This window comes from Meriones unguiculatus, chromosome 12 (genome assembly GCF_030254825.1).
Source record: "Meriones unguiculatus strain TT.TT164.6M chromosome 12, Bangor_MerUng_6.1, whole genome shotgun sequence".
Classification (NCBI taxonomy): Eukaryota; Metazoa; Chordata; class Mammalia; order Rodentia; family Muridae; genus Meriones; species Meriones unguiculatus.
This window is the reverse complement of record NC_083360.1, coordinates 98,383,815-98,400,624: the sequence shown is the minus strand read 5'-3', so window position 1 is coordinate 98,400,624 and position 16,810 is coordinate 98,383,815. Positions and strand designations below refer to the sequence as shown.

The following is a 16,810-nucleotide window of genomic DNA, read 5'->3' as shown; positions in this document are numbered from 1 at the left end:
CCGATCCTCCAGCGCCCAGCGTCCTGGAACCAAGCGGGTTTCTTTAATAAATACACAAAGGGAGGTGAGAAGAGGGCAGAACAGCTTCGTGGCAACTGAAAGATAAGAACCGCATCCTTTGAGAAGGAGGGGGATGGGAACAAAGGGGAAATAGTTTTTGCTCTTGTTATATATATGTGTATATATATATATATGTGATGTATATATTTTAAAGTTCTGTTTCTTGGACGCTAAAACGAGATGCTCAGTTTAACCAACAGCAACTAAAAACTTTTAAGTGGCCCCTGGAACGGACCCGACTATGTACAGCACTCCCGCCAAGGCGGAAGCTTGAATCAGTCCAGCGCAGGTCGGGGAAGAAGGCTAGGGCACCCTCCTCCCGCAGGCCTGGCCCAGCGCTCGCCACTGGGGGTGGAAACGCTGGCCGCTCTGGCCTGCAGCGGGGAGCTGGGTGGAGGGCAGCTGGAGGGGCGACAGTCTGCTGGGAGGGACAGCGGTGGGTTTGATTTGGAGGAGTGTGGATTGCGCTCCGAACGGTAGGTACACGCCCGTTAGTGACTTCAGTGTCCAGAAATAATAAATAAGACTGTTGAGCTCAAAACAGACAGGGTCAGAGCGGGAGAGCCTCACAAGGCTCCGGGTGCGGAAGAGCTGTCCAGAAAGACTGGAAAGGGGTGGCGCAGGAGTCGAGAGGGAGAGCACACTGCTATCCTGGGAGGAAACTGAGGCCAAGTAGAACCACCGGGCCCCACCTCCGGGGAGGGGGGTCTGCACCCTCCACCCCCAAGCAAGTGGCACAGAGATGGGAGCGGCGGTGCAGGCAGTGACCATCTTTTGGGGGGAGCGAAAATTGAGTTTTGGAAAAGCCAAGGCAAAGGCGAGCGGTGCAGCAGCAGCAACAGGGTGGGGACCACGGAGGGCGCAGGTAGTTGCGTTTCTTCTCCACTTCCTCACTCCTGGGCTCACAAGACCTGGAACCGCCACGAGGCTTGGTCCTTATAGTCCAGACAGTCGGGAGAGTTGAAGTTGAGTTTCCAGGCAGAGGAGGCAGCGGCAGCCGCAGCGGCAGGCTCCTTGTAATCCAAGCAGTCGGCAGAGTTGAAGGCGAGCCCGGAGCCACCGTAACCTTGGTGGTGGTGGTGGTGGTGATGGTGGTGGTGGTGGCCTGAGGACTGGCTCAGCGGGTGGTGTGCATGCGGGTGGTGGTGGTGGTGGCCCGCCATGGAGGAGGGCGCCATGGGGCTAAGCTGGTGCGGGTGGTGGTGAGAGTGCATGGGCGCCAGGTAGGAGCTGCAGTCCACACCGCCGAAGTAGGAGGAGGAGGGCGCGGGGTAGCCCTGGCCGTAGCTTCCACCCTGGCCGTAGGACATGGGGTAGGAGGCCGCGGCGGAGGCGGCGCCCGCGGCCACCGAGCGCTGCATGCACGAGGCGTTGCTCGGCGCGCCCAGGGGCTCTGGCACCGAGACAGACGCGGGCGCCGAGCCGGGAGAGATGGAGGCCGGGCTCCAGATGGACGACGCGGTAGGTGTGCTCAGAGAGGACGCGGCGGCCACCGGGTTCCCGCCCAGGCCCGCCGCCGCCGCCGCCGGGTTGGCCGAGGCGCTGGACGCCGAGCTGGACGAGGACGCGGAGCTGGCCACGGCGGGCGGCGTGAACTGGCCGCTGCTCTCGGAGCCTGAGCTCTCGCGCACCGGGGACGACTTCTTCTTGACCGGCCGGCTCTTCGCGCCGCTCCCGCTCTGCTGCTGCTGGCGGCACTTGGCGCGGCGGTTCTTGAACCAGACCTGCGGCGAGCGGGGGCGGCAGAGGGGTCAGGGCCGGGCTCGCGGCGCCGCCGCCCCGCGGCCGCACACCCCGCCCGGGAGCTCGGGACCGCTCACTCCCAGCCTCCTCCCCTCCCAGGCCGCGGCCCTGCCGGGCCCTGTCCCCTCCCCCGCACGTGCTGGTCCCCTGCGCCGGCGCCCTCCCCCCTGCTGCGCAAAGCCCCCGTCAGCCTCCTCCGCGGGAGGGATGCGCACCTCCCCAAGCCCAGCCAACGCTGCCCGAGGGCGGAACGTTTGCGTCCGTCCAGCCAGAAGTCCAGCCATCTCTAAGCTGCCGCGGCGGGCTGCTTCCCCGCAGCCCCGTTTTAGTTTGGAGGCCCTGCTTTCCAAGAACAGAGCTCAGGAAACAGCGGACGGGCACACAACAGCGTGGTGCAGGGCAGTCACCAGGCCCGGGGCCCGAGGGCTTTCACCAAGTCGGCTCCTGGAGACTGGGGTTGGGCAGGGCAAATGTTTGGGTGCGAACAGAAGCAAGGCGGGAGGCTGACCGGAGAGCGCTCTAGAACTGGGGTTTCCCCGAGCAGGAAGCCTGGGCGAGATTTCCTTGGGCCTTTTGGCTCCAGGTGGGGTACCATGGGCCGGCAAGTCATAAATCCCTACTCCTTTTGGAGGGGGCTCGGGCGCAGGACCTTGCTTTCCCCGTCCCTTCTCGGGCCTTCGGGAAGGAGGCGACACAAAAGACCCGGGAGGAAGAGCTGCACTAACTCGGAACTCTATTTTCTGGACCGTTTCGACTCAGAAACGGTAAAGCCAGCATCTGGATTGGCACTGGGCGTCCACTCGGCTTGCAGGAAGCGCCTAAGCAGAGGCCCCGCGGAGCGTGCTCCCAGGCAGGAAGCACTAGGACGCAGCCAAGTTCCATCTTGTACTTTTAGAATCCCCGGGACTCAGGGCAAGGGTGCGAAAGACAAGGGCCGACGCAGAGCTGAGGCCTCAGTGGGGAACTGCTAAGTTCTGTAGTAGCCAAAGAAGCAGGACCATTATCGAACCCTCAGAGAAAGCTACATCCGGGAACACGGATTGATGCCCCAAACCAAAAAAACAAAACAAACAAAAAGCCCGACTTTCAATATTGAAAGCGCCCTGGTGACAAAGATGGATGCTGGGCCCTAAGAGTACCGGCTGGCCGTTACCTGACTGGCGCCAGCACTAGGGGGAGTTGGAGAGGGGCTTGTCCAGTCGGTGAGCGGCCCGATGCCAGGCCGCCGGGCCAGATCGGCGCCCCGGCCCTGCCCCCGGCCCTGCCCCCGGCCCGGCCCCCGGCCCAGCCCCGGCCCCGGAGCGCGCACCTGGACTCTGGACTCCGGCAGGTTGATCTTGAGCGCCACCTCCTCGCGCATGAAGATGTCGGGGTAGCGAGTCTTGGCGAACAGCGCCTCGAGCACGTCCAGCTGTGAGCGCGTGAAGGTGGTGCGCTCCCGTCGCTGCTTCCGCGGGGTGGCTGCGGGGACACGGAGTCAGGTCCACCTGGGGCCGGGCGGGCCTCGAGGACTGGCGCTGGGGCCTCACGCAGGTCCCCCGGGGGGTCCACAACCTCGCGTGACCACAAGGCCCAGGCCACCGCAGCCGCCCCTGGCCACAGGTGGGACAGGGCGGGGCGCTCACTCCGGGCCCCAGCTCCGAACAGCAGGCCTGCAGCCTCGGGCCTCGCGGAGACGAACAAGGCCTCCCCGCCCGGCTCCCAGGCCCACAGGCTTGCTAGCTGAGGTAGTTAGAACGGAGGTGGGCAGGAACCGGACCTGGGAGCACTCCCAGGCGAGTGAACTCAAGGGCGCGAGCAGGGCCCAGAGGAAACCCGGGGGTGGGCTGGGCGTCCAGCGCCCGGGAGAGCGGGTGGGCCGCGGCTCTGGCGGGGCAGGGCGGGAGGAAAGCCTGGCCGTTTAGGTCAGGGCCTGCGGAGGGCGCAGACGCCGCGCGGAGTGCTGGGCCCGGGAGGGGTCGTTTAGAGAGAGGAGAAGAAGGAAAGGGAGCCGGAGGGTGCGTCGGTGGCCGGGCTCGCTCCCCGGGCGGGGGCCGCGACAGGAGCCGGGCTGCGGGCGGGCACCGCGGCCGCCAAAGTCGTTGCGGCCCCCACGCCGCCGAGGCGGGCCTGGGCTCAGCCCTGGGAGCCGGCCAGGCAACAGGCGGCCACGGCCCTCGGCCCGGATCCCCCGGTGTCTGCGGAGGCTCGGGCGGGGCGGGGGCCCACTGCTCACCAGGGTAGCCCACGGAGGGGTGCAGGAGGTCCATGGCGGGGCCGGCCAGGCCCAGCCCGTTCATGCCGTACGGGGGTTGTTTGAGGTAAGACATCATGCTAACAGCCGGGCGGAGGCGCCTGAGGCCGGAGCAGGTCAGGGCTCCCGCCGCGAAGTCCTTCACGCTGTGGCTCCTGGGGGCCTGGCCTGCGGAGACAGCAGACACACGGAGCGTGCTGCACGCCCAGTCGCCTCGGCTTCCCGCCTGCCGTCCCTGAAGGGGTGAGGGGCGCTGGGTGGGACGGCACAGCAGGCGCCCGAGAGAGCTCTCCCAGGGTCCGCGCAGCTCACACAGCCTCTCAGGAAAGTAAACTCGCCACCTCGCCTCTCCAGAGACAGCCCTCGAGTGTCGGCGGGGAAGGGAAGTTGAGGCGGGCCAGGCTGGGAGCAGAGCGGGCCTCGAGGGCGCACAGTCCCAAGCGCGGCCACGGTCTGCAGCGCGGCCGGGCCGGAGCAGTTTGCTCGGGCGAACGTTCCTCTGGCGCCGGGAGGGCGGGCCGCGCAGGGCCTACCGGCCTGCTTCCTTCAGTTGCAGATGTTCTGCGAGAGGGACGCCCGGCAGGCCACGCCGGAGGCCCAAGGTGAGGCAGCTCGGGCCCCGAGCTCAGGGCGCGTCGTCCCTGCCAAGATGGCCAGGGCTGGCCCCGGCTCCAGAGCCCGCAGCCACCCTCCAGGCTGACCTCTCGGGACCCCGACGCCCAGAGCTGGCTGAATCGGGATCCCACCGCCCCTCGAGGGCAGAGGCGGCCCAGGCCCGGGTGAGGCGGGCAAGAAGACGCCACAGCAGTTGCAAGACGCCGCCCAAGGTCAGGGGTGCCCCAGAGGCGGCCGCCCTCCCTCCTGTGCCCGCCCGGGCCGGGCCTTCTCCCCGCGGAGTCCCACCAGGGCTCGGTGGAGGTGACCGACCGCCGGGGGTCTCGGGTCCCCGAGCACACCGAGTGGCGCGCCCCCGGCCGTCTACTCCGAACCCGGCGGAGGGTGCGGGACTAGGCCTCGAGTTGCTGGGCTCAAGCACAGCCGAGCCGGGAGCCCGTGGCTCCTCCAGCCAAGAAAGGGGTCTACAGGTAGGGCCGAGGCAGGAGGGGGGCTGCGGCTGCCCCCCGCTCTGCCAGGCGCCAAGGGGAGGACAACCAGGGGGACGGGAGGCAGGACTGCAGCTTCCCACCCCAACCCCATCCGCGCTGCGGTCCCGGGCCCCGCGGCCTGGGCTGGGGGAGGCGGGGGAGGGGGGGGCGGAGGGGCCGCGAGGGAGGGCCCAGGCCTCCAGCCGCCGCGCGTCCCCCAGGGCGAGCCTCCTAAGACTTTCCTCCAACTTAGCGCCCGCAGCTTCGGAGGAGGCGGGGGAGAGAGCGCGGCCCCGGGGTCCCCCCCCCCCCCCCGGCAGCCCGGGGCGCACGGCCCGCACCCCAGCCCCGCCCACCTGCCCGGGACCCGGGGAGCGGGGGTGGAGAGGGGAAAGGAGCGGCGAGGGCAGCTAGCCCCGACCCGGGCGGCTCCCTCCTTACCTGCCCTCCGCCGCTGGGCTGCTTCACCATCTACCTCGCGCCCTCAAAACACCCTCCGCGGCGGCCAACCTGTAAGACAGAGCCGCGCAGGGGTTACCCCGGCGGAGGGCCCGGGACCCCGGGTCCCCCTTGCCCCAACTCCCCTCTTCCCGTCTCCAGCTCTTCCCAGGAGCTCGGCGCGTTGCTCCTCCGGGTCTCCCTTCATTGCACGAATACTTTGTTTGCAAAGTCCCCCGTGCATCTCCTCCCGAGACCTTGGCCTCGCCCGGGACTTGGGGGGCTTGGGGTGGGGTGGGGGTCGAGGGACGGAGTTGGGAGAGGGCTCGCTGCACTCCCCGGTGCACCCCGGAGGCGGCGGGGACTGGGGAGCCCCGCGCGGCTTCCCGGCGAGCGAATAAATCAAGCGATTTACCTTGTCGGCGCGCTCGCCTCGCCCGGCTGTTTAGGTGATTGGAAATGTAGCCTGATGAAGATTGATCACCTTTCTACTGCCCTCCCCGGGTATGTGAACGCGAGGCGAGTGCGTAACAGGCCCGGGCCGCCAATCGGGGACCCGGCGCGGCCTGAGTGACAGCGCGCCGGGCAATGGCAGCGCGAGCCGGGGTTACCTCCGCGCGCCCCCGCCTCCCCCGGCCCGCGCCCCCTCCCTCGCGCCCTCCCTCCCCGCGCGCCGGCCCCGCCCCGGCCGCGCGCTAACTCTGGGGCTCCAGCGGCCGAGTCCGCTCAGAGCGAGCCGAGGAGGGCGACGGCGCGCGCGGGAGTGGCGGGCGCCGAGGGGCCCCGGGCCGAGGGGGCCCCCGCCCTCGCCGCGCCCCGGCCGCGCTCCGGGGAGTGGCGCGGGGGAGCCGGGCGGCCGGTTGTGGCTGGGGCGCGCGCCGCCGGGGTGTGGGCGCGAGGCTCCGGGCCCCGGGCGCGCCGGCCCCTGGCGGTCCTCGCTGCGCCCCAGGCCCCGGCGCTGCCTCCCCGCGCCCCCGGCCCGCGGGCTCCCGGGCGTGGACCCTCCGTGCCCGGGGAGCCCGGCCGGGGAGTGCTCGGCGCCCCCGGGGCCCCCAGGCCCCGCCAGAGGTGTGCGCCAGCCCGAGCTCCTTCGGGGCCGTGGGGGGCTCAGGCTCCGTTTACGCGCGCTCACCCCAACCCCAGCCGTTCGGCTCTGGGGAAACTTTGTCGCTCACACTCGGTTTGTGCGCGCTCCGGCCCTCGCCTCCCAGGAACGGTGGGGTGGGAAGTGTGGCCACAGACCCGGCCCCTCGCCTCCCGTTCCCAGGCTAACGAGCGAGGCCTCCTCGAAGCCGCTCCCGGCTAGTTCGCACCGGCACACCCCAGTCCCCGCCGAGGGACCCGCTGGGGACGTCTACCTGCCGGGATCTGCCAACGCGGGGGGGGGGGGGGACCGTTCCCGGCCCAGCCCCGAGCCAGGCCGGTCCCTTCAGGGACGCCTCTTACTGCCTCGCGGGGACCACGTCCGTGCCCTTCCCAGTCCCTTCTCCTCTACTTCACCCGCCTCACCCCAACAGGCGGGAGAAAAGTTTGAGGCTCATCGGTGCCCGCGGGAGCTCGGCCGCCGGCGGGAGCAGGGCGCGGGGCGGCCAGAGGGAGGGCAGGGGGAGCCCGCCGAGGGAAGGGGGCCGCGGCCGCTCTTCAAAGTGCTGCTCCCCTCCCCCCGGCGACACTTTTCTTTGGAGCCCGAATAAAATACGGTAACAGAATATGATGGAGGGCACACTGTTTCCTTAACTGCTCCTCAAAGGGCCCAGGGATCTTCTTAGGACCTTTAATAAGGCTTTGGTCGGTCCTTTTGTTGATCTCTCAAAATCAACTCCTTCTAATTGAAGTTGGAGCTGAAAGCGAGCTAATGTTCAAAGAAAGTGGCCGCCAGACTAACGAAATTACATTTTTTTTTTTTTGAACGATGAGGGAACATCTAATCAAAGGGGCTGGGGAGGAGGGGTGTGAGCGGGGACCGCGGAGGAGAAAAGGAGGTTTTACAAGACCCTTCTCTGGTTCACAAAAGTCAGCGACACGGGCGCTTCTCCCCAGAACAAAGACCCCGCGGCCCATTCACAAAAGCGGGAGAAAGAGAAAGCGGGATAAAAAGAGGGCGAGGAGAGGGGGGAACCGAAAGGGAGAGGGGAGCCCGCGGGCGGAGAAGACGCGGCGCCGGCCCGCGCGAGCACACCTCGGGCTCCGGGTCCCCGGCAGGAGCGGCCCCGGGCCGTGCCGGGGTCTCAAGGAACGAAACACTCCCTGGCCCTCCGCTCCGGGCGCGCGCGGCCAGGGCGCACTAGTTTGGCGGGCGCGGAAAAAGTCCAGCCCGGGCTGGCCCTGCGGGGCCTGGGCGCGCGCCCCGGCCTCCCTCCCCGCGCCCCGGCCTCCACTCCCCGCGCCCCGGCCTCCCCGCTTCCCCGGCAGCCAGGGCGCCTCGCGTGGCTCGGCCGGGCGCGGTGGGCGGCTGCACGCGTTGGAATGCGCCGGGAGGTCCCCCGGGCCCACCGCTCCGAGCGGCCGCGGCGGCTCCCGGTGCCGTCGCCTCCTTTCTCGGGAAGCGGAGGTATCGAGTGGCAAGGACCGACCCCCACCTCCCCGCCACCGGAGTATTTATCTAATCCCAAATTGGAGACGAATTTCCTTAAAGCTCATCCAGTAAAACCTCGGGATTAGGGAGAAAGGAGACGGGGGAGGGGAGGCTGGGGGAGGGGAAGAGTCTGGGATTCGCCCCGCAGAGTCCCGGCTGGGGACCCCGGCCCGCGGCTCCCCGAGGGTCCCCACCGGGGCGGCGTGGGGGCCGGGCTGGGGGACGCCGCCCCCGCTGCAGGCCCCACTCCGGGACGCGGCACCCGAGGGACCTCGCGCCCGCTGCGCGCTCGGGGCGAGCCCGGCTCGGAACCCCGCCGGGAGGCGCTCCCACCCCGCGGCCGCACCCACGGCCTCGCCGCCCCGCGCGGGCTCTCGGGGCTCTGGCCGTGGCGGCCCCCGGGGAGCCCGGGCACCGCGCGGAGCGGCGCCGACGCGACTCCCCGGCTGCGGCCCGGCCCCGTCCGCCGCCGCTGAGGGGCGTCCGGGCGCCGCGGACCCAGCAGCTGGGGCCCCGGCGTGGCGCGCCTCGGGCCGGGGGAGTTTGTCACCCCGGCGGTCCGGGCGGCCTGGGGGAGGGAAGCCGCCTTCCGCAGAGGCCCCGCGAGCGGGGACGGCTCTCCCGTCCGCCCGAACCGCGGTGCCCCGGCCGCGGGTTTCGGAGCCCTGGTTTACCTGGCGCGGATTGGAATCCGGATTTTCCCCAGAGAGCAGCCACTTGCTGTTCTCTTGCTCTCCTAAAGAGCACAAAGACCTGATTTCACTTAGTTCCAGTAACTTTTCACCAGAAAGAAAAAGAAAAAAAATAATTGTTTTTCTTTGCCATCAGGTAATTGCGGCAAGTTTTGTTTTTTGTTTTTTTTTTTTTTTTTAACATTTTGAAAGACAAATAATTGGAAATGGAAGCATACTTTTGGAGTGAAGTGAGTGCCTAGATGTTCGTCTGTGAGAGGTGTGTGTGTGTGAGAGACAGAGGGGAGAGAGAGAGCGAGCGAGAGAGGAGAGACAGAGACAGACAGAGAAAGAAAGAAAAGCCAGTGTTTCTCCTAAGTTTTCGGACTTGTTGAAGGAGCTCTCTCTGTTCGGACTCTCGAGCTCTTCTCTCTGTACAAGAGCCCATTTTTACCCCGGGGAATAGAAATCGTTACAATCTCTTGCTTCCATCTCAAACACATATATGTGCACAACTCCTCCCCCGAACCTAGCCTTCTCCCGTTCATTTCAGGACCAACAGACTTTACGGTTACGGTGGGACACAGTTCTACAAAAGACTCGGGAAATTCCTCACCATGCTTTTTTTTCCTGGACTCTTTCAGAGATGACCTTCTCCAAAGGACAGGGTAGTTCTTGGGGTACACTCCCTAAGAACGTGACTAATGACTTTGCAATTTGCATTCTGTGAGCAGAGCTCCTCTGGACTGGTGTCAGCTCCAAACAAACACAGTCCAGTGTCCTGGGCTGGATTCCACATGGAAAGTCTTATGGATACACAAACTTCCACTCAAGTTTTTCATTGCAAGGAAATAAATAGCAGCAGGGTTTAAGGTAAGAAAGTTTCTGCTTTTATTGAAAATTTATATATGACTCAGTATTGTAATAAATAAACATAACCATTTTCACAAAACACGGTGCTATGCTAGAGAAGATTTTAACGGGAGATTTACTTAGTGCCAAGACATACTTTTATCAATACAGAATAAATAGTAACAGCCTTCTTGAGCCAATGTTGAGCCCCAACAAAATGTAGGAACCACGCAGGATGTAATAAATACTTCTTCAGAGAAGATGGCGGGTCCTTAGATGGTGCAACTGTCTTTGGAAACTGCTGCACGGCAATCAGACCCGTCCTCCACAGCTCACCCTTCAACCACACGGTTTCTCTGGCTACCTTAAAAGGCCATCCCATCCTCTGAGGGGAGCAGACAGGAACTTTACAGTCTTTATGGGAAATGCGAACAACCGCAGAAAACCCGGCTGGCAAATGGAACACACGCTCGTCAATACACAGAATATGATCTAACTATGAGATTCAGGTCACAGCGTCACTTACATACGGCAGGACTGGAAAAAACCATTCATGACATTTTCTTATCCCCTTTGCCCCCCACCCACTGTCATTATGCTATTACCAACAATACTATAACAAACATGTTTCAGATTTCCATCCCATCCAAACAGAAGGGAGATACTGAGCGAAGCCTTTTTTCTGGAGTTTCTTCTTGAGCATCTTCATTACCAGTCATCCACAAGGTGTCTGTGCAAATCTACTTCACATGATTTCAAAATTGATTTCATGATGAACTCACAAAGAGTCCTTATAGCTCTGTGGAGCTCTGTGTATTATCTGGAGAGGAGGAAAGGGTGGTGGTCCAGCAGTACAATCCAGTCAAACAAAATGTTACAAAGTTTTAAATCAGCCTGTTTCAGGCCTGGGGACCTGCGACTAAAATGCTGGGAGAGAGCTGGCCTGAGGCTACTGAAGAGCACACTTCTCCTCCTTCTTGGCCATCTTGCCTTTGTTTTGCTCCAGAGTTCGCTCCAAATGCTCATCTTCTTCTTCGGCCCTGGAAGTTAGACGAACAGGAAAGACAGAATTATTTTCCTCATGAAGGAGAGCTGCACCCCTCATCCCCACACAAACCATCTGAATCCCAAGGCGTCAACGGGGCACAAAGGCATTAGCCTCTCTTGGGTCCCCGAAATGAACTTTCTATAAACTCCTCGTCCCCTTGGCGGGTGCCTTCCCCGAGACCACACCCCATCGCCCCTACTCACTGCTTCTCTTGGGCATCCAGGTCCCTGACAAGGGCGTCTCGCTTGTCCACCAGGGCCACCAGCTCGTCCAGCAGGAGCTGTTCCCTCCGCTTCTGGGCCTCGGTCTTCTGCCAGTCTGCAGGGGGCAGGAGGCCAGTTACCACCCGCAGGGACGCGAGCACTCGGAACCTGCCCTCCCCTTCCCGCCTAATCCAGTTTCCTAAAATCTCAGCAAACGGCGTTAACTGGGCCACGAGTTAGTGTTTGCAGGAGGAGTTTGGCCGAGGAGGTGGGGGGTTCACGCTTCAAACCCTACTTTGTAAATACTTATTGGAGATTGGTGCGGCAGGTTGGGGGTGCTAGAAACCAGGTGTGAGCCGGCGGCCAGGAGGAGGCAGGCACCTGAATCCAGGCAGAGTGGGGGAGGGGAGCGGAGTCCAGAAGAGGTGGGCCCGGGCTTGGGGCAGAGGGAGTGGGTAAACGAGGAGGCGGGGAAGCAGGGAAGGGCGATAAAATCCTTGTGAAAGGGCTGGGGAATCTGCCTGAGAACCTGCTCTCCTCCCCACCCCCACTCTCACCCCAAACAGCCCATTCTTCGCTAATTTCCTCCCGCTCTATTTTAGCAGTTGGATGTATCTCACACTGGGCGCCATATGCTTCACAATAACTTTAAAAGTAGTGAATCGGCTAATTAGCATTTTTCTTTGAAGTAAAAAAATAAATTTGCTCTGCAGTATTACACTGCAGCTCTCGATCGCATCACAGCCAGTTTTCTTTTGGAGACATTTGCTGGGTGGTTTCAAATCGAAGCACTTTGCAAGGGGGAAAAAAACCCCACATATTTCTTTTTCAAACTCCCATGTTAAAGGTCGGAATATGCGCTGGGCAGTGCTTTTTCTATGGGTGGGTGGCCATTTTTAAGCCAGTTTTAGTACCCAGTGATATACATAACCTAACCTTTTCAGCTTTGATAATTTCCTCAAGATGAGCAGCAGTTTCACTTGATAAAAACAGGGCCACAGTCTAACATTTAAAACACTTTTGAAACCAAAGCCAACTGCTCTCTGGCCAGACTGTAAGGGCTTGTAGCTGTCAATCAAGCCCCAGTCTACCCCGCCTCCCTCATTAGGAAGGTAAACAATGAAAAGAAGAAGTAGATGATGAGGAGATAGCAGAACAAATGAGGACCTGGAGGGAAACGGGACGCCAGCTTTAAGGAGGGGGAGGGCACACCCTGGCCACCGACTCTTACAGCCCCCTCCCCCAGCAAATACACTTTCCAAAAACCAGAAGTGCAGTCCCTCGGGTTTCTCTCTTCTCTCTCCATTGCCCTGGGCACTCATGTTAAAACTCACAGGGCTGGTGCTTATTCAGATAAACCTAACAATGCTTATGCTGGTTACCATGTGAATCTTCACAAACCACACAAGAATGTGCTGGTTCAAATCCCTCCCCCCCCCAAAGCAAAATTTATTCAAGACAGCAAACTGCTCAGCAGCTCTATGAAAGCAAATGGTGCTACAGGGAATGCTATTTTGTATTTACAAATTAAAAATTAGACGCATCACCATGCAATAAAGGTTAGTGAAGCTGGGAAAAGCGAGGAGTTTGCTCAGCTCTATCACTGTTTCTTTCATTAGCTCAAACACAAAAATATATTTGTCAAACACACCATGTTAACTAATTATTCACACTCATACAAACATCACAAACACAAGTCTACCCAATGACTGATCATGGCTGTGCTCTCATTTGCAGGGTAAATTATTCCACAGCATGGAGAGGAAGAAGGAAACTTATGGAAAACTGTGTTTGAATTTTAACAATGAATGAAACGTAGAGAAGGAAAACCTATCAGTTTTACTCTCTGGATCCAAGCGGCTAAGGACACAGGAATGCTGGAAATATTTCTAATCTGTTCTTGTTCTTAAGTCTGTCTTGCTCTCCACAGCAAGTGAGTTTTAACAGACTTTAGGACTGGAAGGATCCTTAACACAATTTTAGTCTCATTTTATGTCAAGAACTACAACAGTTCTTGAAATAACAATTCAGAAAAGATCCTGGAATGATGACTAAAATTTATAATTATTCAATTAGTAGTTTTGATGAATAAAAATTACAGGTTTAAGATTTGTAATTCTTTGCTTTATGATATTTTGTTAAGTTTACAACCAGAAAGCACATTTTCTCCACCATACAGAAAAAATGTAAATTAAAAATTTAAACCATTTAACAACAAATATATAATGCTTATTAAAACATTCCTCTGAAATTGACCACTTAAAAAGGCTTTAATTATTCAAAATGCCAGGATTTCATTAACATTGGAAAATTAAATTTTAACAATATGAACAAATCAAAGTTCTGTAATCCCCGAAATATTGAATATTTTTAAATCTAATTTTCCCTATCTCAATAACATTTCCCATAATTGAAAAAACATTTAAAACTAAAAATATATTTAGATACATTTTAACATTTTTAACTGAGTCAAATTTAACTGATATCAGAGTTTAAAATACTATAATAAAATTGGAGGATTTTTGCTGTTAACTGTTATTGCTGCATTTGATATCTTATAAGTAGTTAAATACAGAGCAAATACCTATGTGCAATAAATAGACTTTATCTTAGCAAACCAGTACTTTTATTTTCTATCTTCTTTCTCATGGTAGCAATGAATTATATTACACATGCACACACACACACTTATATACTAACATATATATATATCTGAATGCTAATTGAGAAATTAGGAAACTATTTTGATCCTTTAAAATATTACATGCAAAATTGATCAAGATTAACAGGCATGCTCAAGCTTAAGTTTTCGAAGTCCTTTTAAACAGCTTCCCCTGGACATGTCACATGTAGGTTTATGAATCAATCACCTGGCAACAGACTGAGTGAAGGGACCGGCTGGTCCCTTCACCAGCTAACCGGCTGGTTGAACTGACTTCAGCTTGAACATACTACAGTGTGGGTTCTGGTTATTTAAAGATTCCAGGTGCTTCTGCCACAGAAGCCATATCCTCTCACAACAAATAGGATTAAGTTTTGATGCTGCACTTGAGCCAAAATGTTGAAATAAAGAGATTCTGGTTATAGCCATTTCAACTGAGCTGTTTGTTAATTTGAAAACAAACAAACAAACAAAAAACAAAACCCTTTTTTCATATATAGGGCTAATCATTCATGCCATGATTAAGTTTATTTGCTGAAGGTGATAATTATTGTGGAAAAAAAAGAGGCAAGAGAAATGCCTATAAACACTTTAACAGAAATGCCTAAAGTTCTGGTAAAAACCCTCAGCCTTCCCACTCTAAATAAGCCTGACACTTTGATGAAAATTAACGCCAGTTTTGTAAAGAGCACATTGGGGGGTTGCAGTCGAGTCTTATCTTTAGTTCCAGTCAACCAGCAATCCTGAAAGAGTTTGCCTCATCATCAGAACAGGCCATTGATAGGATTCTACTGTGGAGCCTAATCAATCCATGGAAGACTGTGGCTGTGCTGTGTAACAAAGCTAAAATAGATTTACAAATGGGGTTTTAGGGGATAAGCTCCTCCACAGGATTACATATTGATTTTAAATATAAAAAGCTTATCATATAAACCATAACTACAAAAATAGTGAACCTATGCATAAATCCTTTAGAAGAGCACCCACTTCAAACTCTAAGCCAAGAATAAATCAAGATGTACAAATTCTAGAGAAGATCTATTTCTTGTGCAGAAATGAACATGCCCCTCTCTAAAAAGCCACCCCAATGTCCGCAGAAATGAATTTGTCTTTCCTGAAGGAGCATTAAATAATCTGCAACAACAACTACAAAAACTACAGAAAAGTATCTGAAAGATGTTTGTTAGCTTGAGGGAGTCTTCTGACTGAGCTCAGTAGAGCAGCACCCGGGACACCACCTCAGGAAAGCGGGAGAGGACGGCTATGGCTGATTGTGAGTTCCCAGAAGAGTGCACGAGTTGGATATAGTCACTATTATCAGCTTTTCTCCCCACCACACTGTGAACGCTTCTTTCACTGTTCTATGGCTTCTGCTTTTTTCTGCTCTCTACTGGTGCATGCCTTGAGCACAGGTTACTTGGGAAGGTTGTAGTTTATAACTATGGCTGAGGAGGAGATGCTGGAAGAAGAGGAGTGCATTTTTAATTAAAGGGAAACAATACAAGGATATTGCTGTCTGCCCACGTGTTCTGCTCTGGGGTCTGAAAAAGGCTGCTGAAGCACACGTGTGTTCGTGCTGAGGGTAGCCCTGCTAGTGTCCTGCTAGATACTGTGACAGACACCTCCCCCAGGGTCTATTTGTCACCAACAGGCTGTTCTTCTCGAGACTCCCTCCTACCTTTCCCTCAATGGGAGACTGACACAGAGATCTGATGAAGTCACCTACAGGACAATGCAATTTAAAATACTTGCGTCCCAGAGACAAAAGGAAAAAAAGAGGGAGGGGATGGGAAGGACAGAGTCAAAAGACTAATAGTTGCAGTTAAAGTTTTTTAAAATATGGCTTTTACTGCTCCTCTGAATGTGTAAGAACTTCATGGAGAAAAAATGGTGGATTCTAAGCCTACACATACAGATGGCCAATGAAACTGGGATATTTTCCATGTGTAAGGGTGTTATAAAATGCATATTTAGTAATAATACTGGTTTGGGGGAATGAAAACAGTATTTCTTCTCTGCCCTAAAAGCCAATCATACTGTATAAAGCTGTATTTTAGAGACAATTTATCTTTCTATATAGAAGAAGATGGATATAAAAACAAATTAAGACTACTTTACATTGAGTGTAATGTATAATGAATACACTGTATAATGAGTTATATATTATATACAGATGCATTATACATTATTCTGCTTCTCTAGTAGCTGCTGCATCTACTTCTCAACTATCTAGCTTTTGGCCTCTTTAAAAACCACACTGTAACTAGAGACATTACATCTAAAGGAGAAGCGACATTTGGTGCACTTGTGCTTTTATCAGAGTGGCAGATTTCACAAAAATCCAAAAACAATTTTGAAAAATTTAATAGTTATCAATAATATTTGATACAGCTTGCTATCTGAAGAAAATTAGCTAGGAAAAGCCTTTAAAAGCAAAGTAAATTAAGTTTTTAAATGAAGATATACAAATATTATCAGTGATAGCATCAAGTAAGATTATAGATATAAAAGTAATTAAAGTAAGGCTTCTATAACATACAAGGTCATTGATAAATAGGGCTTATTTTACAGTAATATATTTTAAAATATTTTAAGAATATAAGTCTTCACTTGGCTTTCACTTACAAACTTAAATTTCTAGTTTCTGAACTAATTAGAATTGACTTATGGATCAGGTACCTTATCAGGTGAAAACGAAATTACCACGGACAGTCAATGGGTTAAGAGGTCAATATAGAACAGGAAAATCAATTTACATTGATTAGACAAAAGATCTATTTTACAGAGCCCAAAGGATTAGCTTTTAAGCAAAAAAAAAAAAAAAAAAAAAAAAAAAAAAAAAAAAAAAAATCTTTGACCTATAAGGCATTTTTAACTAGGCGCTATAAGAAGAGCATTATAAAACACTTCAGAACTTAAAGAATGATGGGAAATGCTAACCTTGCGCTAGCTGATGCTCACTTACACTGTGAACTGTGCACAGGATTTCTATACCATTCATCTCAATGACTTACAAAAAGTGTGCAAGTATTTAATTTTCTCCTACATCAATCATTGCCCAAATATTTTATTAACAGGAGTGAAATATTAAGAAGCACAGTGGAGGCCAGGTGTGGTAGCTTATGCCTGTAATCCCAGCACCTGGGAGGCTGAAGCAGGCAGACCTCCATGAAATGGCAGCCACCCTGGGCTACATTACTGAGTTCTAGGCCAGGCTATAGGCCAAGCTGTCTAAAAACA

General features: G+C 55.7%; 3 protein-coding genes across 20 annotated transcripts in view; 1 reads left to right on the top strand and 2 right to left on the bottom strand.

Moving 5' to 3' along the window:
* Nucleotides 1-266: 266 nt before the first annotated feature.
* Otx1 (orthodenticle homeobox 1) lies at nt 267-6,037 on the bottom strand. Its single transcript, XM_021660176.2, has 5 exons — nt 5,975-6,037; nt 5,563-5,631; nt 4,019-4,204; nt 3,113-3,264; nt 267-1,784 (listed from the first exon to the last, which is right to left on the bottom strand). The coding sequence occupies exons 3-5, from the start codon at nt 4,113-4,115 to the stop codon at nt 963-965; spliced, it is 1,071 nt and encodes a 356-aa protein (XP_021515851.1). The 5' UTR covers nt 4,116-4,204; nt 5,563-5,631; nt 5,975-6,037; the 3' UTR covers nt 267-962.
* Nucleotides 4,114-7,253, top strand: LOC110563193 (collagen alpha-1(I) chain-like). Its single transcript, XM_060365222.1, has 4 exons — nt 4,114-4,267; nt 4,391-5,121; nt 5,375-6,008; nt 6,094-7,253. The coding sequence occupies exons 1-4, from the start codon at nt 4,114-4,116 to the stop codon at nt 7,251-7,253; spliced, it is 2,679 nt and encodes an 892-aa protein (XP_060221205.1).
* Nucleotides 7,254-9,672: 2,419 nt separating this feature from the next.
* The window catches only part of Ehbp1 (EH domain binding protein 1), a 246,186-nt gene continuing 239,048 nt past the window's right edge, over nt 9,673-16,810 (bottom strand). For all 18 annotated transcript variants that reach the window (XM_060365165.1, XM_060365166.1, XM_060365175.1 and 15 more), the window contains 2 exons: nt 10,909-11,023; nt 9,673-10,697 (listed from right to left, as the gene is read on the bottom strand). In XM_060365165.1, the coding sequence (XP_060221148.1) occupies nt 10,607-10,697; nt 10,909-11,023 (206 nt within the window). In that variant the 3' untranslated portion in view covers nt 9,673-10,606. The remainder of the gene's footprint in view (nt 10,698-10,908; nt 11,024-16,810) is intronic.